Source organism: Nanorana parkeri, unplaced genomic scaffold (assembly GCF_000935625.1).
Source record: "Nanorana parkeri isolate BGI_ZX_2015 unplaced genomic scaffold, ASM93562v1 scaffold270, whole genome shotgun sequence".
Taxonomy (NCBI): Eukaryota; Metazoa; Chordata; class Amphibia; order Anura; family Dicroglossidae; genus Nanorana; species Nanorana parkeri.
In genome coordinates this window covers 1,434,870-1,453,951 of record NW_017306538.1, presented here as the reverse complement: position 1 = coordinate 1,453,951, position 19,082 = coordinate 1,434,870, and the positions used below count along the sequence as shown (strand labels likewise).

Below are 19,082 nucleotides of genomic sequence, written 5' to 3'. Positions count from 1 at the left end.
TGTGCGTGTCTATACACAGAGCAGCTGTACGTACCTGTGTAGTCCCCAGGGGATGTGGGAAGCTACGCTGGGCTTCTATAGAAAATACAAAAATGGAAGTTTGGGTAGTCCATAAAACAAATAGTTCTGTGATAGTGATAAATAGAAAATTGATTGGCAGCAAAGGAAATTGGCATGCAAGCCGTAGTACATAATGTGGTTAAAAGAATGTTACCTTGTTACATAATAATAATGTCAGCCCCTCTTCATAAACCATTATTTTCACCTTCTACTTTACAGGTCATCAACTAGACCTGAAGTTGCCAGCATAGTTCCATTAACCACTGATGACCAGCAATGCTCACATCGTGCTGTGGTACAAGCGCAAGCAAATCATCCTACACGGCTAACCAGTATCATCTTTGCTGAAGATATATGTGAGTAATGTTTGTTTCTTTCTAATGTCAGGTAATTTGTTTTTAATGGACAGCAGTATAGTTTGTCAATGTACTATACATTTATTTTAAAATGACAAAATTATGTTTTTGAGACAGGAACTACAAGCAGTATATGAAAAAAAAATAAAATTCTACAATCCCCCCCCAGCCCCCCTCCCAACAATAAAAAACTAATTGACTCACATGGGAACAGATTCAGAGTGGAGTGGACCCACCAACTTGTGCTATGTATACTCGCTACCTGCAGGCCGCACACCTCAGCAGCAGGGCTCATGGCGTGAACATTAAAGAATATTGGCTAGCCCATCTCCCTGTATCAGCCTATATTGGGCTTGGTCTTTTTCTTGAATCATGTCAAGTAATGGTCTCCAAAATAAACTGCTTTGCTATACACAAAATTTGAGTGCAATTGTATAAATCCTGCGGTATATAGGTTATCATTTGCAGAAGAAAATTGGGGGGGGGAAAACATTGTCAAAGAGATGCATTGGTAGGAAATTTTCTTGCAGTTCTTCACTGCTGTGTTTCTTAAATTGACCATGTTGCTTTGAGGAGGGAGCATTGAGCCGGCTTCCTGGCTAATCCGGAAGCCAGGCACTGCTTAATGACACGTTGGTCGAGAAGCTGGCCAATCAGGAAGCCGGGTAACGCGTCATTACACAGCACTCGGCTTTTTGATTGGCTAGAAAGCTGGGTCCATGATTCCTCGATACCTGGTGATGAGGGAGCAAAGAGGCGGCTTCCCTGCTGATCGGTAAGCCTGGTGGCGAGTCATTACACGCCGCCTGGCTTCCTTAATGGGACTTCTGGTATTCGTTATCGGTGATTACTGGAAAAAAATATTGGTACTCGATACCGAAAAACCGGTATTGGTGCATCCCTATTTTATATAAATATCACAAAGTATTTGATTAATATAGATATTGGTACAATAAGAAAATATTTCGCCTATTTTTGGTAAAATGTCTAAAACTGCACATATTTGTATGAATTACATTATGTTTCCTAGACACTGGACAGGTTCTACGGTGCGATGCGATCGTGGACATAATTAATGAGATTCAAATTGTGTCGACTACAAGAGAACTTTATCTGGAGGACTCCCCACTGGAGCTCAAAATACAAGCTCTAGATTCTGAAGGTGAGAGTTCTTACTTTATATATTAGATCTGCATTGTAAAGGGATCTGTAATGTATATTCATATGCTCCATGTTTTCTTTAAAACTAGGTAACACATTCAGCACTTTAGCTGGGATGGCCTTTGACTGGGCAGTAATGAAAGACACAGAAATGGATGGTTACACCGATTCACATAATACCTTGAGGTAAGAGGAGCACTTCTTCAGGACTAGCATGTTACACCCACTTCCTGTCCAGGCCATTTTCCGTTTTCAGCACTAGGATAGCATGCTGACAATTACTTGGTCATACAATACTGTACAAAATAAATGTTATACATATTTTTTGAAACAGAGCTTTCTTTTGTTTTATTTTAAGAACTTTTGTGATGAATTGGCACTGTTCCTGGATAACAGTTTCTGGTACTTGATGACACCGGTACTAGTTTACACTGAGTGTCGGGTGTGATCAGGAAGCCGCTTTCTTTTCTCACACCGATCAGTGAAAGTGGACTGTTAACTGCCGCCATTGTTTACATTGTGTAATGCTGTGATTGGTCACAGCGATCACATGGTACAGAGCCACTGCCATTGGCTGTGTACCTTCTTTGCTTTCTTAGTGCGGCCCATTGGACAGTGCAGATCACACAATCACAGTGCTATGCTTGTGTGTGCACTATAGGGCACGCACAAGCACATAGAAAAAAAATTATGTTTTAAAATGTCGTCCCATCCTGGGAAAGCTGACCACTCTCTCTTCCATTACAACGAGTAGACAGCAAGTAGTTAAACTACACCTGTTGCTTATGATTGTTATATAACATGATTGAAAAAACTTAAAAGACTCATATTTTGAATTGACTTATTTTATGCTACTTATTCTTTCAGATATATTTATAAAAGGTTTCCTCTCATGGCTGAGATTGACAGTTCAAGGGGCATCTCTGTTTTAGTTCCGGTCTTTCAAGTGACTGTTCAGGCTTCAGGCGTATTCCTTATATAGTTTCATTGAACACATCCTGTGATTTGGACACTGATTAGGGAGGAGAGATTTTCATTTTCTGTGCTCTGTTTGGAGTATTCCCTTAGAGGAACATTAGTTTATAATTTACCAGAGGCAATATAGGTTTCAATCAAATCCTTTTTTTTTTTTGTTATGTGGTTTCTTTTTGCTTCCTCTTTCATATGGCCACTGTTTCCGGTGCAGGGTATACCGTTAAATGTACAGCATAGGATTTTGCTATTGTAACTGTTGCTGTGTAAATATTTTATGTTAAGCATATTCATATGTATTGATGTTCTTCAGACAAGACATTAAAACTGTTCTCAGACTGAAGTGGTTAGCTATTATAGTGCGCAGCTATTCCTTTTTTTCAGAATGCTTGTGATTTGTGTGGTATTATCTGAGGAGGTTCAGGGCATCTTCTATCTGATGCAGACTAGTGATTGACACTGACCAAGCAATGTGTAAGGGCATGACTGCTCTGCCCTGTTATCAAGTCTTTTGTGGTTTTATCTGTTCCTTTTTTGGCAGCACATAAGTACAAACATTTAGACGTTGGTTTGCAAAGAAAAGTATCTTTTTTAACGTGGAAGCAATCCCCCTTGGATTTTTTGTTTTTGTTTTGTTTTTGCCCTAGTGTGCAAGTATACACACCGTAGTTGCACATTACGACACACTTATCTTAAAAATGTGCCCTTTTCCAGCACTGCTGAATTGATCTGTGGTCCCCCGTGCTGTGCCCTGTTGCCGCTGCCATCTCTGCCGCTGACACTTCCAGGTTCTCTAAAGTTTTCTTCGGCATTTTGGGTGGCCACTTATGATATAATTCCTGCGCATGCAAACAGTTACATCCTCCACGGCACCCTGCTGATTCCTGGCATCTTAGCCATGCTGTGAATGGGCAGGTTGTGTACATTGTGCACTGTACAGTGTACACAAAAAAACAAATTGCTGGGGCAGAGAGCAATAATTTTTTTGGGCAGAAGAGCCTGCACGTCTCTTCTGCCACAAATTCTGACCTCCCAGAAGTTTTTATATTTGTTCACCTTTTACTTCTGATTTAAGTTCTAAACAAAGTGCCACTTTTACACCTGCCATGTGTTCTGTATTTACTGTCATTGTTTACTAAAGTAGACTAGGAATGTTTACATCTGCAGGATTTTGAAATTTTTGGAGTCCACCTATGTACCTCCAGCCTATATTACAGAAATGGAGAAGGTTGCAAAGCAAGGTGACACTATTTTAGTGTCTGGACTGAAAACTGGAAGCTCAAAACTCAGAGCGAAAATGCTTGAATCCGTGTATGAGGCAAGTTTTGTTTTTTTCTTTTCAAATTCTTTGACAGCCAAAAACAAGGAATATCCCAGAAAACAGTGTACAGGTTTCAAAGTGTACGTAGTACATGGTCCACAAGAATAGTCATTGCAGTATGCACCAGGAACATAAAAAGCTTAGTCATGTTCAGTACACCAATTACAAAGTGAATGGACTGGCCTAGAGTCTTTGGTGTAATATTTGTGGATTTTGTACTATCACACTGAATAGGTCTCATGCAGATGCAAATTCTCTGTAGAGAGATGTTGTTTGCCAAAGGTCCAGGCGGATGTAATATGTCAGAATGCGGATATTCATTTTAATAAAATGAAACTAAGCATCTGCTTTATTTCATCCCACTAATTTCTAGTCTGGAATGTCTTTGTTGCATTAGCTATCATATCAGCATTTTTAGACATTTGCTTGCTTTTTCTAATGTTCATTAGAAGTACCTTAGTGTTGTGAACTGATAGCCTGTACGTGACAAGTATACTTTTGCACTTGCGTTTTTTAAAATTATACAGTATATTGAGAAAGAGCAAACCGGAAAATCACCCTTATTCCATTAACTTTGTCTATACAGTGTCATTTTATTCTGTGTCATTGTAGAAACAATTCCACTTGTTTCTGGTACAGTAGAGCCTGCATTGAGAATGTACACAAACTGCCATCTAATTAGGCTTTTATAACACTTCAGTTTAGGATACCGTATTCTACAATGTTGATCGTTTTTTTATTTTTGCTCCGTCCACAGAAAGTGAATCCAGCGAAGGTTCGGCTTCTTATTTTAGAGAACATCCTTCTTAATCCTGCATATGATATTTACTTGCTTGTGGGATCTTCTATCAAATACAAAGTGCAAAAAATCAAACAGGGAAAGATCACAGGTAACAATTTCCCCTGCATGGTATGCATGCATATGGTGGCTTCATCTCTAGTTGGTTACTGTATTCCCCTTGTTTTTCCACAGTAAATACATTTAGAAAAATATTTAGATATATTTAGATGAAGCCTGGAATTTTAGCTTTGGCTTTCACATGACATTTCAGGCCATGGTGTACTTATGTTAACTCCACACTCTGTATGCTGATCTAAACTTTTCAATCTGATGATCATCCCTGTACTCTTAACAACAGATAAGAGATGATTAGCCATCTCTAATTTTTATTTTTTTTTAAAGCACAATAATGTTTGCCATAGGGAGCTCTCTGAGGTATAAGCATACTCGTATATTAAAAAGAAAATCTAGTACTCCAAAGAATAATTAATATAATAGTATAGTAATGAGTATAAGAATTCAAAAGTAGAAGTAAATAGGGAAAAAGGTATATAATGAGAATAATGAATGTTCAGCCACCTTGTAGCTCAGTTTAGTTTTAATAGACTTTGGAAACTGTGTTCATATTGGGTTGCAATATAAGGTCACTTGTAGTTAGGGATGTTCAGATACCAAGTACCGTACTCGGTACATGTACAGATACTTTTCCAGCTCCAAGACTAGACTAGAGAAAAATTAAAAAATTAGGAGGCAGCTGTCATTTGTTAAGGAGCTCCTGGGATTTGTACATCCCCATTTTAATGCATTATTTTTTTTTGTTCTAAATATATATGTGATGCACCAATACAATTTTTACAAGTACTGATACTTGTCCAAGTCCTCACAGATACAAGTACTGATACATTTTTGTTTATTGTCATGTGACAGTTTCTCTAAAACAATATCGACTAATGATTTCAGGACAGTGGTGGAGCGCCAGAGCTAGGTCCCAGCTTCAACCGCTGCAACCCTGGTAGTTCTCATGAAAATGCCAAGTATCGGCACTGGTATCTGGACATCCCTACTTGTAGTGAAATATTAATTTTTGAGTTCTCCTTAGAAGTCAGAGTGTACTTGGTGGTAATTAAATCATTTCTAGTTCTCCTATTTGGAAAATTGCTACATATAGAGATGTCTCTCTTGGCAACCAGAGAAGATTTAGCTTGCATTTTCAACCTGTGTTGGGAGAATTAACTAAGGTTCTAGTTTCTGTGGGGCAACTGCTCCTCCTCCTCCTTGCTCAGGTTTCCTAAATTATGCCCAAGGCTATTCCACAAATAATCTCTAAGTGTATCTTGACCATTTTATTTATTTATTTTCTTACGGTTAGCAAAGAGTATGTCTCTTTAACAATCTATCCTGTTATTGCCTCTCTCCAGATTTGTTGATGCCATCAGAACAATACACATTGCAGCTTCAGAACCATTTGCCTGCCACAGGGGGTAATAAATATGATCCGGTGGCTAAGCTGGACCAGAGAAGATCTAAAGTGACAGCCTTGCAGGAGGGTCAAACCGACATTGTGCTTCTCCATAAGAATATCCTTACAAGATTGTTGGTTTATATGCACGTGTCTCTAAAATAATATGGTGATTTTTATGTCAAGTTTAGATGAATGATACAGAATAGCACTGCACTTCAGCAGTAAGCAGTAGCCGCTTTGTGTTCCATATAAAGCAGTGTCTGATTGTGGTTGGTTACAAGCAGTGCGTGTCTGTAGAAACAATATATTGCATTGTCTGGCACTTGGGTTGCACACTTCCCACTCCTAACAGAAAAATAGTCCAGTGTGAATTTGCTGGCAAGGTCTTGCCTTCCCAGCTGCAAGAAAATCCTCTAAGTATTTACAAGAGAGCTGATCATTTTCATGGCGTGACTCCAATGACTACAATGCAGAACAAACATGACAGAGCTTCTCTGGCCAGATATTCCTTCTTAGTAAAGTACTGTAGCTGTGAAAGCAGAAATGTGTAATTTTTTTTTTGGGGGGGGTTATACTCCATGGTCACAAGCTAACTAGTACAGTCTTTTGTCTTACTTTGTTCATGAGCTAATGTATTTGGTACTCTCTAGCCTGACTTTCAACATAAAGATCCTTAATGATTGTTTTTAAATATCCGCATGCAAGGTGCTTCTCGATTACCGAATGGGACCATATTTGTGGTGGAACCTGGATATTTAGGTATTTTTTTTGTTCTGTCTCTAAAGTTTTAATGTCAAACATCAGTGCTCAACAGGAATTCTTCAAGTACATTAGCCAAAGCCAGTCTGTCAGTAATGTTCTTTCATTGTTGCATTAAATAATGAAAAGTGGGATCTAGTCACTAAGTTTTAGGGCTAGTTCACACCGGATGCAGTTGTGATGCAGTCTGTTCAGTTTGGCAACTGCCTCCAAAATGCATCACAATGCTATCCTATAAGATTTCTCTGTTCACACCAGTGCAGTCTGTTCCGATGCAGTCAGAAAAAATATCGCTTGCCGATTTCTAGCTGCATCGGATCGCAATGGAATACATAAAAAAATGCATGCAAACGCACTGTAACACCACTAAAATCCCATTTTATGCAAAAACCGCGTCAAAACGCATCACATTGCAGCTGCGCAGGCACACGCAGTTCTGGTTTGAACTAGCCCACACGCAGTTCTGGTTTGAATATAGTGCATTGCTATATTTAAAGTGTATGTCAAGCTAAACCCCTTCTTTTTTTTATTTTTATGTGAATTGGATAACCCCTGTTGTTTGTTTTCCCCTGCTCTCTGTGACTTTTAGTGATTCCCCCCCTCACTTTGTCTGCTGAAAGTGTTACCACTGGGGTAGAAAGTGAGGGAAAATCACCCTAATGGATCCCCAGATAGCAGTAAAAAATTGCAGTGGTTCTAACCCTTCCTAACCCTATCCAAAAAAAGGTTTCAGCTGGATGTGCACTTTAAAAGGCTAAGTTTAGTTTGTTCTAGCACAGAGCATAGCTTAGTTTAAGGTTGAACTCCAGGATAAGTAAATATTATCTAAATGCAAGAAGCATGTCTATTCTACTACTTCTACTTGAATCTTAATATACTTTCTGTATATCTCTGATCAGTTCTGTGCAGTCACAGTGTTTCTCCTAATAATGAACCCATCACCCATCCATGTGCAAGATGATTTGGCCTAGTATTCGCCCCCTTTTGTAGTTTCTTATAGGTAGTCTGTTGTGGTTGGGACCTGCTGGGTCCCTCCGGCAGCTCTGCTCTCTGCGCAGACTATGTACAGCACAGTAGTAATGTCACTGCCATTTTACAAGGCAATATATGGGTTTTAAAAGACATTTGGTGCTTTCCAAGTGGATTTCATCCTGTGTGGCTAATGGTTAATATAGTTGAAGTAAAGCTTTTGTGCCTGGACTTCAGCTTTAAATGATGCACACCTGCAATCTAGTATACACCCCTCTGTTTTCTTTTGACAGCTTTTAATGTGGTCCATTGCTGGACAGTCCTCTGTGTAGTAACAGTGGGGGTGAACCTTGTTTTCCCATGTCCCCCTATTTTGCAGACACCAAAATTATCTAGTTCAGAAACCACTTGAAGGGCTGTAGAGGCATAGTTGCATTATGGCTCATCTAACCTAATGGGCCCTATGGTATCTGAATAAAATCACTCTATTGATATATGAGCAGATGTATGAGCGTGCGATTGTTAGATAGAAAGGGTAGGAGAGAGGTCCTATGTTACTAAATGCTGTGTTGAAAAATGATTATACAAGTTATAGAAGGCTGGTTCATACTTCAGTGTGTCTCCGCCTCCACTAAATTTAAACTATGCAGTAGCAAATTTGGAGCAGAAGGCAAGTTCATGCTAAATGTACATGTAATTCATAGGTTCCACCTTTGTTATTGCTTACTGCTTGTGTACCTGGAGAGCTTTCAAAGGCTTGTTTACACTGCATATATTTTATTGATTATTATAGGATTTACTGTATATCCTGGAAATCAATGGGTTCTTGAAACTGGAAGATACTATGAAATAACCATTGATGTGTATGACAAGTCCAGCAACAAGGTCTATTTATCTGATGTGAGTATACAAATGCTTTCCTTTTTGTCCGTTGAGGGGCACGGAAGTCTTATACATAGTGGTTATACTGGATTGGACATTGACAAACAAACTGTAGGTCAGCTCAGGATAACCCTACCCGCATACCTCAGATTTTTGCTTGCGTCCTAGGACTTGCTAGCACCTTTTTTCCTTTTTATTTTTTTCTTCATTCAAGACTCTTCTCTACTAAATTTATTTTCATTTGCAGCTTTCCCAGGCGGTCTTCCTCATTCTGATTAGAGTACTTTGTGGGCTCCACAAGGCGCTTTTAAAATTTTGGTCTGGCAAAAATTAGCTGCAGAGTACTTGTTAGGTCCAGAGCCATTGCCTCACTGCTTTCCCTGCCTCTAATGGCTTTTTTAATGAGTAGGCTGAGTAGCAACAGCTACCTCAATTACTTAGGTCTCTGTGTACCTTTTATTTCCTGTTCCCCTGCTTTTGCTTCAGCGGCAGGTAAACACCATGGGACAAAGTGTGTGACGTCATCTTTTAGGTGATGTGTCCTCAGTGCTTTGCGCACTCTTTCCCGCCATACAGCATTAAGAAAGTATCGCTCCACTGCTGCTCCTGCTTTTAAAAGACCTTATATGTTGCTTCACCGTGACACGGTCACAACATGTTTGATTGTAGACGAGGAGGGATGTGGGGGGGGGACAATCCCACTGTATAGGGTGCCCCTGGCTCACATTATACTAACAGTTCTATGGCTTGCAATAGAGGAGAAAACCGTCTAAGAGCCCAACCTATAAGCAGTTGTAAGCTTTTTCTAGAGCTCTGGTCTTGCTAACGGTACCTGCTCTGTATGCATTCTAGCTGTGACCTTTTACTTTGTCAGGCTATGTCTGACTGGTCAAAACACCTTCAAAGATTTCTAACCACTGCCAGAGTTGATCCATTACTTATTGATTAAGTGGAGCAGATAGATGGAGAGCAAAGTTTTCAATTTAACTTTTTTTTTTTTTCAAAATTCTTTATTTATCAAAGACAAAACAGAGGTACATGAAGGAATGGCAAAGAAGATAACATGAGGCTATAAGTGTACAAAATTCCACATACGATATGACTCGTACATAACAGTAGATGGCCAAAGTTATGCATACGATATTCAATTAACACGCTAAAAACTTATTGTCCAAGGACAGACAGAATGGAAGGAGGATATGAAGAATCAGATATCCAAAGGGGAGAAAGATCAAAAGAGAAAAAAAATACAAGGAAGGAGGAGAAAAAAAAGTTAATCCAACTCAACCATTCCTCAGACCCTTCCACAGATTGAGAGGAGGACTGTAGGAAGTTACTTAGTATCAAGAAGAGCCTTGTAATCAGAGGAGAAGGTAAATTCCAGCCAATAGAACCACGTATTCCGGAAGGGTTCGCCTTGGTTTTTAAGAGCCGCAGTTAAATCTTCCATATCACATAACTCCTGTACTTTCCTGCACCATAAAGATAGAAAGGGAGGAGAAGTTTGTTTCCTACAAAGTGGGATACCACATCTTGCCACGTTTATCGAATGAACCAAGAATGACGTTTCGATAGAGGATTTAAGTGGAGCAGGTATGCAGCTGTGTCATCACCCAGATCAACAGCCGCCAATTTCTAAGACCAAGAACGCACCCATGACCAAAACTGTTGAAGAACGGGTCACTCCGAGAAGATAAGAAGCAAGGTACCCTGTGAACAGTTACATCTCCAGCAAAAGGGAAAAGACTGAAAGGATCCTGTGGAGAGTTGTAGGGACTCTATACCATCTAGAGAGAATTTTGAAGCCTGATTCCTGAATCTTGCATGCCATGGAAGACTTATGGGCAGAGTAAAGGATCCGGTCTCGGTAAAGGAAACTCCCAGGTGCCTTTTTACATTTTCTCAGGTAGTCCGGAGTGTCCGCAGGAGAAAATGGATTCACTATAGTAAATGCAAGGGAAAGGCCATGACATACGGGTGAAGGTTACATTCAATGTAACATTTTGTAAGAAACCTCCTGTATCATTTCTCACCTGTTTCCCGTGTCAGTTCAAATGCAAAGGGCACTTTACCTGAAGTGCTGGACAGCAGAACACTTGTGTAAAAAGTATTTGATCTGAATGGCCTTTGAGGGACAGTTCTTCCTTAGATTAGCTCTTGACAACATCATTAAAGATGCTACTGGTGGCAAGAGCACCCATCTTCCCCTGCGGAAGAAACCCAAGGAACAGCCTGGTAACTTTTCTCCCTCCTTCTTTGTTAAGCAACATCTCTTTCACTTCTCTTCCTTTGTCTTTGCATTGAGACTCCTCAAGCTTGGCTCCCCGTCCACCACCAAGGTCTGGCACTCAAAGCCTGCCAAATCCTTAACAGGCCTTCCTCTTCATGAACGTGTACCCCCACTTTCCAGAGTTGGGACATTGTTATCTTTTGTGGACACTTGGCTAGCTTGCATCTCAGATTCTTGGGTGTGGGAGATGGAAATTGGAGGGCTACAAGCAGGGGTTTCGCTCTCTCTGCCCCTTCTTCAAACACCTTACTGCCTCACCACACAGATTAGCAGATCTCCATCTGGATCAAGTGGTGGTGTGGATGTTTATGTTCTCCTCTCACTGACCGACAGGTGTTCTGTCTTTGTCAATGGCCAGGGTTGGATTTCACCGGGTGTGAGATCTTGTCCTGGCAGCCTATTACATCTCAGTCATTTGTTTGAGTGGAATTTTACTAGTTTTATTTGTGCTTTTTGACATTAAGCATCTGTTTCCCAGATTTGCTAGATTGACACCTGCAGGGTTATTTACAAAAGGGGGAAGAGTTTGGAGAAGTGAACATTCTAGGACAACATAGCTGAACTGGAAAGTGAGCTGAATTGGAGAATCTTTCCAAATCAGCTATTTTGTCCTAGATTGTTCACTTCTCCTGCCTTCTCCAAACTTACCACCCCTTTGTGAATAGCCCTGCTGGTCTGTTTGTGCATTCTCTAAGTTCTATCAGGTGGATGTTGTGGTCTCATCTAATGCCATCTTTGAACTTGAGTCCTTAATGTGGATCTTTAAACTCCAGGCAGTTCCCAGTTTTTTATTTTATCTTGGGCCCATTTGTGATTGTTTGCTGTGTTGTTTACCCCTCAGTTGGATTGCTTTTGGATATGCTAATGGTTTAGGACTTCTGTTGTCCTCCAATAACCGATAAAGAAAATGGCATTTTTACACTCGCTGTAAAATTCTTTTCTTGGAGTCCATTGAGGGAGAAAGGTTCGAGCCCTCTGAATATCGTCATCCTCTTGATACTGCTTTGCTTCAAAAATGAAGTATATGCTGGTAGTGGGAGTGGTTATTCTGGACTGGCCTACATTGCTTTAGTTTGCCAGTGTCCAATCCTCAGTAGGTCGCAGTATAACCCAAAGGTCTAAGGCTTCCTTTGTCGCTCAGTGCTTGCTAATAAAAGGATTGTTATAAAAATCCTACTTAACCTTATGTCATCCCAATTGTGTATGCTTCCTTTAAAAATTAATTTACAGCCACTTGGATTTTTTCTGTAGAAACCTCATCAAACAACTTAGATTTGCCCTCTTGTGCTAATGACACAAGAAATGTACTTAAAAAATTAGATTAGTGGGGGGCTAACTGGAAGTTATGATAATCACAGCTTGCTTCAACTTTGATCTTTGTTCATAATGTTTATGGTCTATAAATAAATATATTTATTTTCAGAATATACGCATTGAAGCCAAAATACCAAAGGAATACTTTGAGGTTCTGGAAAGTTCGCTGAATGGGTCGTACCATCACGTGAAGGCCTTGAAAAGTGGTCAGACAGTAATTGACGCCGCTTTGACATGTATGGTAGATGAAGTAAGTGTGACTAGTTGCCTGTCCCAGTGTTTGTTTTTTAAAGAGAATTTTAGGGAAGATTAGTATGTATTAACACTGATAGGACAACTATTGTAATTTTTGTATGCTAAAAGTAACAGGTAATGGCTCCATGTGTTGTTTAAAGGGATATTTTTGAATGAGGGAACCCCCTGTGTTTCTACAGGCAGTAAGGGGATGTCATTTTTTTCTATGAAAATCCTTTTGTGTTCTGGTGTAGCCTCCTAATTAAATAAATAATGAAGATCATGTATGATATTGTCTGAAAGATCTAGGTGATCACAGTACTCAGCCACATTTTTTTTTCTAGCTTGCTATTGAAAACATAAAATGGAGAATTTGTTTTTAACTATTTTCCTTCTGGGTAAAATAACGCACAAGTTACCTAAAAGTGGTAGCAGGAAGGAAAAGAACCCAGAAAAAATAGGGGAAAATATGAGACGCACTACCTAAGAGAATCAAAATAAAGAAGTCAGAAATAATTATGCTTTATTCTAAAAAAACCTTCAGGTTTTTTTTGTTATGAAATGGAGGCCCACAATTATAGAAATCCTGCATTAGTTTGGTTTAAAAATGTTCAATTCCTCATTCTCTAGTGGGTCCCCGCATCACTTTCCCTCCCGCCCCCTGCACAGGTGCCTCCAGCTAGCCGGCTGTGCCCGCAAGTAGCGATTTGTGTCCATAGACACACACAGCTTGCAGCTGGCCATGCCCCCTCTCCCACAGTCATACTTTGACAGCAGAAGGAGCCTATGGCTCCTGCCCTCCTTATCCTCCCCTAGAACCGGGAAGTTTGGGGAACTAGCGGCAGTGACTGCAGTGTTCACAGGTAAGTGTGGGGGGGACGAGTGATAGAAAAAGGTACTGGATGTTTTTTACCCTAATGCAGAGAATGCATTAATCTAAAAAACGCCCAGCTATTTTTTACTACTTTATTTATTGGCCTTGCTCAGCCGAACAATAATAAACTGTTGGAAACTAGAATATAAGATGGATTTTCACTTGGATGTAATCAAAGATCTAATTGTGATAATATGGTAATCTGGGCAATGATGCATAAAGGGTAGCAATCTTGATAACCTGTGCTTCAAGGTTTGCCTAATTCCTCTGTCATGACTTTCCTGAAACTAAAAGGTGAAGGTCAGTGTGGGTGAGTAGAGGGACATTGCCACAATATGTAAGTTCAGGTATGTGGATGTGAATCTTTTAAGACATCATGTACGATTTTATAAGTATATTTCTGTTGTCAGGATTTCTATTGATTCCATCATCTTTTTCTTGTGTTCTGCATGTGATTTGTTTTACAATCTGTAGATTGTTCATTTTAAAGGAGAACTATAAGGGGAGTGAATTACACTCACCCCCATAGTTCGAGCTGACGTGTGACACTGAAACGGTCACACGTCGGCTCTATTGATCGGGAAGTAAGCAAAAACATACAGTTGCTCGCTCACTTTCTGATCATCTCCCTGCAAAGAGCGGTGACTCAGTCTCCGTTCCCCACAAGGATTCCTCCCCTCTCTTATCCTCCAGTAGAGCAATGGACAGGGGAGGGGTCGGCCACAGCTGCTCTGCCTCGAGATGGGCAGAGCCCGCTATCAATCAGCCAGCGGGGTCTCTCTCGACAGTATTGTCAGGATCTGTCCCGGCTGCGGCGCTCTCAGGATATAGCGGGCAATAGCAAAAGAATAAAAAGACGGCAATTATCTAGGAGTTTGTGTTTGTAGATTGTCATTACTAAACATTTCTAAATGTCTTTGTTTTTATCTTGAAGATGGGTAAAATTCCTCTTTATCATTGTATTGACGGACACAAACCGTGTCATTTTATGTCTTTTTTATACCTGCCTGGAGTGCAGCTTTAAAATGACAACATTGTGAAACTGGCAAAGTCCTGCAATGACATAGTTAAAGCCTGATGTAAAATGCCGATTCTGTATTTTTTGGCTGCACGTTCTCATCACTTGCCTTGGAAGTGACTTTTCTCATCAAGGCTAAACTTGAGTATGTTGCAGTTCTTGGACGAAAACCAAACGCAACATTTCTGTTTTAGGTACAACAAAGTGTTTGGTTAGAGCATGACATTATAATTATTACTTTTTTTTTTTGCAGGATGGAGGTGTTCATGTGCTGGCAAATCCAGTGAGGAACCAGCAAGAGGTGGAAATCTATACCCCGATTACAATTTCACCCAAAATTCTTACTTTTCCCTGGCAGCCTAAACCGGGAGCTTATCAGTACATAATACAGGTAATATAAGTGCTCCTCAGCAACGTTGCATCAGTGATTTTGTTTCTGTAGCAAAAGATTCATGTTACATTTAGTCGAATTATGTAGACTACCGGTATGTTGAAAAAAAAAAACAAGATTTGGGGAAAAAAGGCCTCTGATTCTAGAGACTTTTCAGTCAGGGAAGACCTTTTGTAATCGGTAAGGAAAGTATTTCATTAGATCTACTGTTCTAACTAATCTGAGCTGTGATTACACCTATGATTGTGCTTTCAAGGTACAAGGTGGAAGTGGAAATTTTACCTGGTCCTCCTCAAATAATGCTGTGGCTACAGTAACTGTCAAAGGGTTGATGACAACTGGAGATGACATTGGTGTTAGTGTTATACGGGCCCGTGATGTGCAAAATTCTTTACATTTTGGCGAGATGAAGGTGAGTCACAGATTACTTTACATCCCTTTTCAGCTAACTCTGTTCTCTTTAAGGGTACATGTTGAAGTTTGATAGTCATTTTCCACACATGCTTTGTGTATTTATATAATATTTGCATATCCCAGAGTTCAGCTTTAAAGATTGGCCTGAACTTTCTATGTATTTTCTGATGCATAGTGGCAAAAATCGGTGTCGTTTTCACGAGGGTCAAGATGATCGCAAGATGTAGGTGAAATAAAAAAAATATTTAACAACTGTTTTCTTACATTTAACATTAATAGGTTACATAGTGGTTGGAACTTAGCTCATCAGTAGACACCTCCAGACCATTGTTCTTATGAGACTAGTCAGCTGCATTAATTGGATTTTTAGCGCTGTTTGTTATTGTTCCCCCCACAAAAAAGATTGCACCTCAGATACAGTATGTTCTTACTACATGAAAATAACCTTAACCCCTTCATGACTGAGCTTGTTTTTCGTTTCTGTTTGTAAATGACTGACGCACTTTTTACATTTTTGCTGTGCAAAAGTTTTGATTTATAGTATTTTTTACAAAACCAGCACAGCTAAAAAAAAATACAATAAATACATTCATTTATTTGTTCTTTATTTGGAAAAACCTCACATCCCTAGGATTTTAGAATGTTTGTTTCTCTACTTTTGGCCTAAAACCTTACATATTCTTTTTTTTTTTCTCTAAAAGCGGTCACTTGGCATACAATGTCACCGTCACCAAGTGTCACACTTAGGCCCGGTTCACACCTGGGCGTTTTGTAGTGCGTTCGTACGCTCTGCAAAACGCTCAAACACCGAAATCCCATTGTTTCCTATGGGCATGGTTCACACCTGGGCGTATTTCAGGCCGTATGAACGCTCTACAAAAAGGCCAACGCCCAAAGAAGTACAGGAGCTTCTTTGGGGCGTTTTTGTCGCACATTCGATACGCCTAGGTGTGAACCCAGCCTTAGTGACAGCGACATACTTTGAACATCGCTGTCATGAGGGGGGGGGTTAAAAAAATTAACCCCTTAGGGGGATAGCGTTGCATGACAGAATAAACATCAGTCAAAGTACCGCAGCGCTGAATACTGAAAAATGGCCTGGCCAGGAAGGGGGTGAAACACTATGGCCTTCAAGTGGTTAAAAAAAATGTAATTATATCAATCAGTCATTGTGAATTAATCTCACTATTACTGCTCGATAAATTAATCAATTAATTTTTGTTTATTAGGCGGCTTCAAACTTCAGATCAGCCAATAATAACCTTAGTGACACTGATCCTGCAGCCGTTCAGGATCAGCTGTGACTAAAGGATTTCTGATCGTTACAACAACGATCAGAAAACTGAAACATTCTTTCAGGGATAGAAACATGATGTTTCTATTCTTGAAAGTAGAAAAAAAAAGCCGGTTTATACATGCATGTAGTAAAGATAATTATGTGGCATGATCCTACTGTTTATCTTATGCCTAGGCCAGCTAAAGGAAAACCTGGCATCAGAACAGTTCCAATGCTAGCTGCCTTCTGACAATTCCTGGCTGCTTTTTGCTTTAATAATTTGGGGGAAAATGTCACTCTTGCTTCTACTCTCCCTGACCCACCTCTACTCACCTTCGAGGTGAGGGGATGACATTGTTAAAACACTGTGTAAGCTCGGACATCATCCAATACCAAGCTTAATTGGGTATTTTGTGGTACTTGTGATGAAGGAGAGAGTGTCGAGTGAGCACTGTGAAGGTGAGTATCTCATTGAGGTGTTGCCTAGTAAGTGGCTCGGTTAGGAAAAGTGAGACAGTCACTTTAAAATCAAAGCCAGAAAATCGGTTTGACAGCCTGCTGCTTTCAGCAATAACAGCCCTCATATTTTTCATTTTTTTATGGAATATATTTTAATTTGTAGGTGTTTGTCATCGAGCCCACTGGCATGGAATTCACTCCTTGTCCAGTTGAAGCCCGTATAGGAAACAGCTTGGAGCTTCCTCTGAGGATTTTCGGCCTCCTCAATGGTGATAATGAGGTAGTTTCATTGAGTGACTGCTCGCACTTTGACTTGTCGGTGGAAATGGAGACTCCTGGAATATTCAACATCCTGCCAGGTATGTCCTGTCCTGAATAACATAGTCATGAAATATATTGTATTACAATAACTGTGCCTATGTAATGGCTTTTGGGGCCCTTCATTTAGTGGCCGTTACATACATGTGTCACTAGCAAGGTCGTAGCACAGGCCTCAGCCTGTCAGACTAGAGATATGGAAGCTGTATTTGAAGGGCCACGCACCAGGGTTATCACCTGTATACTTGCTTTACTATTTAATGTGTCACTGATCCAGAACAAGGATAAAGATGATAGCCTTGGAGTCTGCCCTTTAGAAAAGTAGTCGGCATTGCCAGCTTCCTTATGTCTTCCCAATGGGTTCCTTTTAAAACTCTTATTTTGTTCATACTTTTACACAATCAGTGTTATTGCTCATGCTACTGATATTTACATACTCCTCTCATTGCTTTTCTAGGTAGACTCAAGCCAAGTGTTGATTTTTGTAGTGGTATTACTGTACAAGGACTGACTGCTGGGTACTCAACTGTATTTGTCAGCTACACTCATGGCCATATATATCTAAAAGCCAAGATCGTAATTGCTGCATATCTACCTCTAAAGGTAAGTTTGAAACCTATAATTATAATTCTTAAAATGAAACAAAAAAAAAATGAAACTATTCTGTGTAGCCTATTCTTTATAAGCTGCCATTTTAGGTTAAAGAAGACTCAAAAGCGATATATGGCAGTACCATTATTATAAACCTGTTCAGCCTTGACAAGTTAATTATATTTATACATTAAAAAAAACCAACATAATCTAAAGCTCGTTTATGAATCCAAGTTAGGTTTTGTTTTTAGTAGTCCGTAGCACCTAATGATAAACTGGCTGTAAGTGTTTGACATTCACTAAGGTTGTAGATATTTATAAAGCAGAGTTCGACCTTGTGTCTTTTAGTTTTTAGTAATGGAATATGCTGAGATATATTTAGAGTTGTAGTGACAGCACCAGGTGATATATTCGTCCTATTCTAGTAGGTACATATGTAAATTGCTCAGCTGACATTCACTCCATTCACATTTTAAAGAAACTAAGTGAGAATTCTTGTAATATGCAGAACAAGGAACATGCGGTAGTACTTTACTCAGAGTTGTAAGCTTTGAAGCAGAGAACTTCATTTGAAGCATATTCGTAAAATCCTTTTGAGTTTGTCCTGTTATATTTGTTTGTTTTTTTTCTTTAAATCTCACAATGTCTAAATCAATGCTGCACAAAATAATGCTTACCTGCCCTCCTTAGCCCACCTGAACTAATTTACACTTAAACCCCACCACCCCAGCTGCTTCCTTACCTCACAGCTTCTGGAGTGCTCACCACGATATGTAAATGTAATACAAATGTAATGAGCCGTTAGAGGATTGTATAGGGTCAAATTCCGAGAGTCTCCAGTTTTGGAGGGGTTCTGACTTTTCAGACTAATAAGCCTCATGTGATAGCATAGTGCAGGTGGTAGGTGACCCCTGATGTCACCTCTGTGCTTGATGAGCTTCTTCCCCAGTCAAAGCTGCTAAGGTTTTGACAGTTCTGAACCTGGAAGTGCTCAGAGACGAGCTTGTCTGGGTTCTGGCTACCCAGGGGAGTGTAGCAAACATGTTCGCTGGTCCCTCTCTACTCTACAGCCGACCTCATACATTCTATACAAAAGCTTTCAGCTGGAACTGAAAAGGTAAACCGATTAACAACTGCTACAGCGGCCAGGACTCTGTATTGATGCCGTCACTACCACTGA

The 19,082-nt window shown here is 39.9% G+C and overlaps 1 protein-coding gene across 1 annotated transcript in view; it reads left to right on the top strand.

Annotated features, from left to right (window-relative positions):
• The window catches only part of NUP210 (nucleoporin 210), a 74,292-nt gene that overhangs the window by 8,945 nt on the left and 46,265 nt on the right, over positions 1-19,082 (top strand). The window contains exons 2-14 of the mRNA XM_018557173.1: positions 280-416; positions 1,447-1,578; positions 1,667-1,763; positions 3,717-3,867; positions 4,628-4,760; positions 6,070-6,226; positions 6,802-6,872; positions 8,635-8,741; positions 12,437-12,577; positions 14,707-14,844; positions 15,101-15,256; positions 17,157-17,352; positions 17,769-17,914. Coding sequence (XP_018412675.1) covers positions 280-416; positions 1,447-1,578; positions 1,667-1,763; positions 3,717-3,867; positions 4,628-4,760; positions 6,070-6,226; positions 6,802-6,872; positions 8,635-8,741; positions 12,437-12,577; positions 14,707-14,844; positions 15,101-15,256; positions 17,157-17,352; positions 17,769-17,914 — 1,762 coding nt within the window. The remainder of the gene's footprint in view (positions 1-279; positions 417-1,446; positions 1,579-1,666; positions 1,764-3,716; positions 3,868-4,627; positions 4,761-6,069; positions 6,227-6,801; positions 6,873-8,634; positions 8,742-12,436; positions 12,578-14,706; positions 14,845-15,100; positions 15,257-17,156; positions 17,353-17,768; positions 17,915-19,082) is intronic.